The 9,677-nt window shown below is 36.7% G+C and overlaps 1 protein-coding gene across 1 annotated transcript; it reads left to right on the plus strand.

Moving 5' to 3' along the window:
• The first annotated feature begins 667 nt into the window (after nucleotides 1–667).
• Nucleotides 668–9,475, plus strand: LOC147861030 (P-loop containing nucleoside triphosphate hydrolases superfamily protein). Its single transcript, XM_087323334.1, has 19 exons — nucleotides 668–715; nucleotides 792–849; nucleotides 2,108–2,266; nucleotides 2,357–2,506; nucleotides 2,863–2,948; nucleotides 3,040–3,219; nucleotides 3,309–3,469; nucleotides 3,561–3,627; nucleotides 3,716–3,795; nucleotides 4,341–4,479; nucleotides 4,567–4,788; nucleotides 5,707–5,766; nucleotides 6,244–6,326; nucleotides 6,422–6,780; nucleotides 6,852–6,943; nucleotides 7,044–8,015; nucleotides 8,131–8,420; nucleotides 8,497–8,658; nucleotides 8,789–9,475. The coding sequence occupies exons 1-19, from the start codon at nucleotides 710–712 to the stop codon at nucleotides 8,892–8,894; spliced, it is 3,432 nt and encodes a 1,143-aa protein (XP_087179460.1). The 5' UTR covers nucleotides 668–709; the 3' UTR covers nucleotides 8,895–9,475.
• The last annotated feature ends 202 nt before the right edge of the window (nucleotides 9,476–9,677 follow it).

The raw sequence follows: 9,677 nt of genomic DNA on the forward strand, positions 1-9,677 counted from the left end.
GCACATTGTATGTACTGAGTACTAAGTATTATTTTGTAATAGAAGTTTTGTTGTATGCTCACTTAGTCTCTCTCTCTCTCCACTAATGTGTGTATTCTTAACTGTCTATTATTTGTTGTCTGCTTGAGCCGACTGTGTCTGTGTTCGCACATAACACTTCTGCATGTAATGTTTTACAAACCCCCCATACATGTACACATATACATACACATATAGACATAAATGTAGATACAGATACAGAAACAAATTAGATAGAGATAGAGATAGTGATACATATATAAATATACATATATATGCACACCACATTTTTGAATTGATGGATTTATGTATGTATGGAGATTCAACCCAAAAGTCGTATAGCGCACACACAAGACAAGGGGTGACTCGTGAGGGAGATGTGGAATGGAGGGAAAAATATGATTCACATGAATCAATTCAATTGATGATGGATGGATGGATGGATGATCCATCCATCCATCCATCATCCCCTCAAAAACATAATAACATTTTGACTCACTCCTCCTCCTCCTCCTCCTTCCTCCTTCCTTTTTCAATTTGGCCCGCGAATACATACATACATACATAACATACGTACAACATACCCCTCCTTCTCTCTCTCTCTCTCTCTCTCTCTCTCTCCATCTCTAGAGAGACTCGCACACTCTGACTGCCGCTGCCCTATTCTGGAATCACACACACTACCATGACCATGGAGGTATCTGCTCTCTTTTTTCTTCCCAACAAGTTATGAAAATTATTACGTGCCATTTTCACACGATTTCCTTATGCAGACGTACAACCCAACTTCTGGAGAGGCAGAGGCCGAACTAGGATCACTGGAATGTCCAGGTGAGAGAGAGGGAGAGAGAGTAGAAAGAGATATATTAGTATAGTCCATGGGAGACCTTATATCATATATGATACAGGGCCCCGTTCTTGTGAGAGTATCAAACTTGGATCTCAAATTTATGAATTTGACTATACATTCTATGGGAGACCTTATATGATCTATGATACGAGACCCTGTTCTTGAGAGATGATCAAGCTTGGCTCACAAATTAATGAATTTGACTATACAGTAAAATGCTTTAAGTTTTTTATATGTATATGGGAGAGAATTTACGTTATCCATACTGAAACAAAAAATAAAAACTCTAGGTTTTCTAGAAATCCATGGTGATGATCTTAACATATGAGAGGGCTTTACAGTTGGTAATGATTCTTGAGAAGGTTTTGTAAGCATCAAGTGAATAACTACTCTTTATGGGATTAATGGTGGTGAGGGGATATGCTAGCCAATATTGGTGAGTGCAGTGGAACAAAGTCATGGTGAAGTTGAGTGATTGCATCTGGGTTTCGTCGGCCAGATACGATTCTCAGAAAGGATTTGATCTCCACATTTTAAGAATGATCATGTATCTATTATTTATTTCCACATGAATCTCATCAGAATCTAAATTTATGTAGAGAAACATATAAATGTTTACTAGTCTTAGGTAATGGCAAAGTTTATGGAATGCCATATTTTGATATTTTTGCCTGACAAATATACACTGCGACTCTGTTTTCTATGAGTCATGAAGGCCACCATCAAATTGGGTTTACAGAACAGGAATTATAAAAAGAAAGAAAAAATTTCATGTCTACAAATCATGTGTTCATTTTAGCAGACTACTGTTTCATGCTAGGTAGGTGTTCTTTATTTTTTGGTTTCTGAAATAGAACCATGATGGTTAGTAGTGAATGTAGCTTCCTATTAGGAACCATGGTTGACATAACTTCTTCTACTTAATTTTCTGGGCAAGTTTTGTTTACATGCATGAAATAATAGTTCTGAGAAAATACTACAAATTTATAAGAATATCTATTCTGGTTTTGATCCCTTTATAAATATTCCAACTGGAAAGTTAAAAAATTCAATCAGTATTTTCTTGAACGAGGGGAGCTTTTCCCCAAACACCGACAAGAAAGGCTATAATAAATGTCTCCTGTAAAGGTGTATTTTATCACATTATACCAAACAAACCTCACTTCAGGAGAAAACGGATTGAATTACATGTGTTTGTTGCTGCTGTTAATATGTGTATTTGTGTTTATTGGCGTCCAGTAGTGAAAGTTGATAAAGCAGCTGAACCAGAGGCAACAAGTGTTGATTATGAGATTGGCACAAAGCTCAATAAAAAGAGGGCAGTAAAAGTTGATAAGGCAGCTGAACCAAAGACACTAAGTGTTGATTATGAGCTTGACATGAAGCTTAACCAAAAAGGTACCTCTACGCGCTGATGCATTAAAAGCTTTTACACCATTTGCATGTATGATGAATTGAGAAAATACATATCTTTTGGTTTTCCTTCAGATTTTTTTCTCCCAGCTTCAAAGAAACGGAAGGTTCAAAAGAGAACAGAGGCAGTCGATACGATTCTCTCAGATTGCAAGGAGATGGGAAAGGGTAATGCTCCAATCCCAAAAGTGAAGAAGCAGAAAGAAGAAAAACGGACACGATCAGGTAAAATAATTATGGTTTCCACTTAAAGAGCTCGTAGTATACCATAAAATAAAATGACTTCAAACACCAGTGTCATGAAAAAGATCTCGCTTTACTGTATACTTCAAAATAAGCTGCTTTGGGCATTCACAGAAAATTTAATGCACTTTAATTCTCTTTTCATCTGAAAAATACATATAAGATCATATTTTTCTAAACGTTATTTTTTATTCATGAGAAAACCAATTTCCTTTTTTTTTTTTGCTGTGTTGGGTATAAAATTTTTAAGCAAGACTTTATTAAATGGTAGCAGAAATAGTATTGACATTGAATAGGAAAGTTATGGCTAGATCTGACAAGCCATTCAACTTTTACAGTGACCAGTCCGTTAAAATTAGAAACAGGAGAAAATAGCTCTTTATTCCAGTTTGACCTCTGGATGGAAGCAAGGCTTGCAGCGAAGGTACAGAATATAACTATCCTTGTTCAAGTTTCTATAATTGCAGTAATATGTTTCCCTTACGGATAATACAGCACATGTCCAATTTCATCAGGAAAATGCACAGCTTTGTGGAGGAAAACCAACACATCCTTTCTTCTCCCAACACAAAGTTGCTCAACAAACTTTCGTATCTGCTAGTGTGAGTGCCAACCTTTCTACACAACAAACATCATTGTTGGATGTTTGTGAATTGTTTCCATCCCCACCATTCCATATCACACAATTAGCAGAGGTAATGCTGTTTCTATATGGTTTGAGCCAAGCAATGCTTTTTAGGAAATCTTATATGCTGACCAAATTTTCTTTTATGCAACTGTACAGGTTAAAGTCCGTTTAAAAGGTGATCAAAGTAGCTCTATAGGGATCTTAAAGAAGAAAAAGTTAGTTCAACCTTTATGCAAAAGAAATTCTATTGACTTAGATGCCATAGAACTAGTGAGACTTTTGAGACCGTGTTTAGGTGGGCTATCTGTTTCCAGGAGGTAAGTTTATTTTCCTGACAAGTTAAATGCTGGAATATAACTTTTGATCATATGTTGATTTTCATTTTTTCTCATTTGTCTTACATCCCAGGAAGGAGCAAAGACCATGCAGACCATCATTTGATAACATTCTTGATCCTCTTGTGACCTTTTTGAAGGCAAGCAGATCTTCTTCATCCTGTTAGATAATTTCTATCTGCAGAAAGATGGTCATCTCACATGTTACGTTTTCTTTTGCGCCAATAGAATCATGAAAATAAAAGCAAAGATGAAGGAACAACAGAGGAATATGAAAAATGCTTCTCTTTTTCATACTTGGAGAATAGGTGATTTCCCTGTTCATATATTTTTTGTTTATTTATCATGTTTAAACTAGCTATGTTGGATCTTTTTTGCCAAGCTTTTGTTTAGGCAATTATACATATTTTTAATATTATGAATTAAGATCCTAATGATGAAAAGATATAGCATAAGGGTGTCCATGATAGAACTCTCTCTCCGTAGGAAATAAAAATCCCAGAGGTCTTTCTTAGTTTCAGCCATTAGATTCTTACTTTGTATTTAGATTCCATACAAACTTTGATATTGTTTTTCTGATCCTGTAGAATCTCTGGGTCCTAAAGGACAATACCCTTTTGAGATGCGATTGAAACATTTACATCAACCTTCAATGATGTCTTTGATCTGGCTAAAGAAAATTACTCATGTATGTACATCAATTTTACATCATATGTTGACTGGATGAGTGTTCTAAGTTGATGTTTAGCTGGCTACATTCCTTTCTCAAGCTAGATCACGCATTTGCACTTACATAACGATCAAAGAAAAAGCTTATTTATACATAATACCACTCTTTTCTTGATTTTAACAGGCTGAACTCATTTTCATCTCATAATTCAAGTGAAAGTGTGGGTGACCCATCTGATAGAAGATGTTGTCACACAGATACGGCTAACTCTACCCAAAATCTATTATGGACAGATATGTATCAACCACAATTACCAGAACAGGTGTACTTCTTGCATTCGATATATCTTCCCCTAATCATACTCTCAATCTAACCTTTGGCATTTGTAAAATCTCTTGCTGTATTGCAGGTATGTGGGAATAGAGAAATGGTTGGGACATTGGATATTTGGTTGCAAAGGTGGAAAGCGAGAAGTACTATGTCAGAGAGAGATATACCTCATAAAAAGGTTTCCAATCAATACAATTGTTGTGAGGATCGTGGTTGGTTTGAGGATGACTCGGACTCTGGGAGTAACACAATAGGAGATGAGGCATTGCAAAATGTTATGTTTTTGGCTGGTCCTGTTGGGGTATAGTTTTGTGCAGTTTTCAAAGGCTCTCCTGTGTAATTAAATTGCTATTGTCTTACAGAGGAATTTCTTTTTATATAGGAAGATTTTTCTTATACAGATTTACTTGGTTCTATACTATGTCTAGTAATATTCTCGGATTTTAAGTACACCTTCTATAATAACCAATAATTAGTGTAATTTACCTCTTGTAGTATGAACATGAGACCCTAGGGTGTGAATTAATATACTAAGAAATAATGGGTAACATGACTCAATAGATCAATTGGCTCAAACATATGGTTTGAACTAGTTCCTAACAATTCTTAATATTCAATTTGAGGTGTTTGTCTACTACATTTCTACATTTTCACAACTATATGGCATTCTAAATAAGCTTGTTTCTAGGCAATGGAATTCTTAGTGTGTGAAGATTTTAACTGTTCATCTGCTAGTGCAAATGTTTCTTTTGTTTATCCAATGTAGCCTCTATCTTAATAACGGGAGATGGGTGCAATGATGACAAGATAGATCAGTTTGAGTGCTAGAGAATCCATGAGCCAATGTTTCAGAGAGCTATAAATCATTTTTGCACATCCAAGATCGTCACCAGAAAATCCGTGAGCCAAGTATAGTAGCAAAATTGAGCTTGGTGCAGTACAATGAGATTACACACTGAAGGATTATGAAACTCTTAGTTCAATTGTTTTTCTTCTGGTTGCTTCATATGGCATATAGCATAGATGCCAGAAATGCCTGTGATTGGCATTTGGCCATGTAAAGAACTGATGATATTTGAAGAAAATTTATTAGTTTATTAGTTTGCAGGAAAATTGAGTTTCATAAATGATATTTGAAATTGAAATGAAAATTGAAATTGAAATTCAGACAAATAAATAATGTGATGCTGATGATGTCATGATCTTGGAATGGTCGCAGTGTGGAAAGACGACAGCCATCTACACCTGTGCAAAGGCTCATGGCTTTACAGTTATTGAGGTTATTGCCCTTTCAATTACCTTGCATAACTTTTTGCTTCTGTTTTATGCTGAAGTAAAACATCTAACTGCAAATTGTTATTGGGTTCTATTTTATTAGTCTCTTGTTTATTCCATATGCATATTTACCTTGCATTATTGTCGATATTCTTATTTCCTGGCATTCTATGACCATTGTTATGATCCAAAGATGAGCTTTCTACACAGTAAAGTGTTGTAATTGTCTTCATGATGACCTAACTTAATACCCATTCCAAAACACAATGAACACTGGTTCCTGATTTTTGTTAAACACCCCTTTTATCAGTCATTGTAAAGAACTTTTGCCCCAAAATTAAACTTGCTTAATGCATCCATTTCAAATCAATCTGTTTTTTAACTCAGCCTTGAGATTACAAGATGAACGGCCATAAAATAATGAAGAAGACTTGACTGATGTATCCAAAGAAAGCTAATTTTTTCAAGGATGGACGGACAGGTTAATTGCTCTGATAATCGCAGTGGGATGCTTATCAAACAAAAATTCAGTGAATCCATGGAATCTCACCGTCTAGGAAAATGGTAAGTAGGTATATGGCCATGTTTGATGTTAATAGTGCGTTTTCTCGTTGTCAGGTTTGCAACTAAAACATTCTGGGGTGAAATTGAATCAACAGGTCAGCTGATATGGTGGAGTCAGAGACTGTGTTTAATTCCACAAAGGAAAACTTTTCTGCTGCGAAAGAAGTTTCCACAGAAACGTCCCATAAGAGTAGACCCAAAGAAGAAAAGAAGGTAAACAAAAAAGCCCACGCCAATCATGGAAGTATCCCTAAAACTAAAAAATCCATATCATCCAGAAATGTGGAAGTAATTTCTGAAGAGCAGCCAAACATATCTATAGAGAATGAGAAGTCTATGACCATCTTATTATTTGAAGATGTAAATATGGTTTTTGAAGATGACCGTGGATTTATGGCAGCTGTTGCTCAACTAGCTGCAACTGCGAAAAGACCTATAATCCTGACAAGCAATGGTAGGTTTCTGATGCTGTTGCTTGTTTCACTCATCTCATTGATTTAATGGGATCATATTTGTATTTTTCAGATAAAGAATTTGGCCTACCCTATAATCTAGGTGCCCAAGTGCTTGAATTCAAAAAACCTTCTACCAAGGAACTTGTGGTTCTAGCTTACTTGGTATATATATATTTTGTCTAAAGATCTTATATCTGCTACATTTATGTGACATACTTTTGTCAGAGATGATGGAGTTTCTGGGTTGGGTTGTCTGATGCAGATATGTGCTGCAGAGGGTGTTACATGCACTCCAGAGTTCCTGCAGCAGATAGTCAAGGTGTGTCACCATGATGTCAGGGGATTGCTAAATTATCTTCAGTTTTGGTGTCAAGGGCGTCATTCTACTAGGTCTCTGGACATGAAAGATGAAGATGCTAGAATAACTCGAAAAATGCAGCTGAATATTGAGTTTCCAGAAGTTGATCCTGGAACACTAGTAGCCCTTTTTGCATTGGAAGCTCAGCACAGGTTGTTGCCTGCGTATCTTCCCCTTAGCTTTCCCTGTGAGGTCACAGTATCAATTGCTTCCAGGTTGAGCGAAAGAGTGTCTCAAGTGGAGAGTGAATTTAACAGCATTGAACAAAAAAAGCTGGAGCAGAAATTTGTGAAGAAACGCCTCCTGAAGAAAACAAAAAAGTCCAGCGATATCAGCATTGAAAATTCGCAAGAGGGAGCTGATGCAATAGAGATTCTCACAGAGCAGGAATCTCAACTTTTAGAGACTCCAGTTAAGAATCTGAAAGAGGCTAAAACAGTAGCCAGGTCACCAATCTTGCGAGAAAGAGTTAAAAGAAAACTCACAATTGTAATGTCTGATTCAGAAGATGATAAAGATCATCACCAGGAAAATGTTCATCAAACATCCAGTTATCAGGATAATAATAAAAGTGATTGCTTTGATGTTCGCACCGATAAGTTATTAACCACTGTGATTGTGGAGGCTGAACCATCGTATTCTCTGGAGGAACCTTTGGTGGGGTTCAAGAGTATGCTCAAGCAGGCTGACATTGCATGCTTAAATGAATCAATTACTACCATGTGGTCTCAACTCAGAAAATCAAAAGAAGAGCATGGATTTCGTTTGAGTTCTGTATCCAAAGATTCCTTCCCCATCATATCATCTATGTATAATTTATCAGAAAACCTGTCTGCTTGCGATATCATGTCATGTGCTCATAGTCGAAAATACATGGTATGTATAAGCTTGTCGTGGTTACTCAACTTGATTATTTCCTTATCATTCTCTTCTAGTTCTATTTGTTCCTTCTATGCCTTTTGGATTGATAAAATGGAATACTTGTATGCAGCATCAGGAAGGAAACATGTTCACATCTTGTTCAAGAATACATGAACACGACTCCCTATTTCAGGGTATTGCAGAGCTTGCACATCATGCTCTCAGATTGTGTGTTCACGATTGCCGTGCAACACCAAGTTGCGCCAAGGAGGCAAAGGGTTCAGATATACTGGAGGATGTAATGCTAATTTCAATGAATGATCCAAATGCATTGGGCAAAGTTGCCTCAGAGGGAGGAACCCTACTACATTTGCAAGGATTCCTACCGGAAGCTTCATCCTTTGACCAAGAATGGAAGAGGTTTCTCTTAAAGAAGTTATTATGTAAATTCAACTTGTGTATTGTGAGCCAAAGTTTTGTGAACTATATTTTTCAGGTTGGAGAATAGGAGTTCTTTACTGCAGGATTTATGCAGTGAACTTCCACTGCGGGCACAAAGGTCATTGAAAGGAGAAGGTTTTTTTGAGCGTACCAGCTTTCTTTCACGGATGGTGCAGTTAGATGAAGAACGTTCATCTTCTCTTGGAAATCGTCGAAGGTTATACAAACTACCAAATACAGATTAATGCTTATATATTGCTCATTCTGTTGTATAACAGTGGGCGTAGATATCTTCAAAGCATTGAAAATTTGTGCTAACTACCTTGTATATATGATTAATAATATAGGGGCCGAGGTTGCCAAAATTATTTCAGTACTCACCCGTGGAATCTATCAAAGAGGAGTGTCAGTGCCTTACATCAACTCGGCAGCTTTAGCAAGACATTGAACTGAATTTGAAATGGGGTTTCAGTGTAATGTGACTCTTTCGTGTTCACCACCGTCATCCAATGAGAATATAAATTGATATATTCTTGTGCGACACGAGTTTTTCTTTGGTAATGTGCAAAGTGACGGGCCTGTCAAAAAGCTGACTTAAATTGCTGAAGGAAAGCATCAAATGCCAGACTGTGACAGCAGGCAGCCTCAGCGATCCCATCATAAATAACCAAATGGACATACTTGAGGTTCCAAAAGGGCATTCCCTTGTTCAAATTGTCTGCAGTGTGAGAAGAGGGTGCCGATCTACAACAAGGAGCATATGCATGCTTCATAATCTCCTTATAAATTCTTTGAGGGAAGAGAGATTTATTTGTATCTCTCCCTCTCACACATGGAAATCAACACATTCCCTTACTAATATAATTTATTTTGAGAATAACATTTCTGTCATCTCGTCAGCTGGCATTGCTATATTATTATTATGACTGACTGACTGCCTATCTAACATCATATGCTGGCATGTATTGGGAAGTGTACTTCTTACATACACATATGATAAATGCCATACAAATTGAAGTTTATGTCAATTCAATGTGAAGCAATCGTGCATCCTGCTTTCTTATCCGTATATTAGCTCCCTAGGTTGGTGAAGTCACCCTGGGTAAAGAACTTCCATCTCTGAACCTTAGTTTTTCCATTGGTGGTCGTAAACTTAATTTGGCAAGAGTATATGCAATGAGAGTCCATCGTATACTGGAAAGTACCCCGATTCTTTTTGGTAAAGTACTCTTGCTT

The sequence above is a fragment of the Azolla caroliniana genome, unplaced genomic scaffold (genome assembly GCF_043228905.1).
Source record: "Azolla caroliniana isolate FFs.n. ecotype wild unplaced genomic scaffold, voAzoCaro1.0.p SCAF_8, whole genome shotgun sequence".
Taxonomy (NCBI): domain Eukaryota; kingdom Viridiplantae; phylum Streptophyta; class Polypodiopsida; order Salviniales; family Salviniaceae; genus Azolla; species Azolla caroliniana.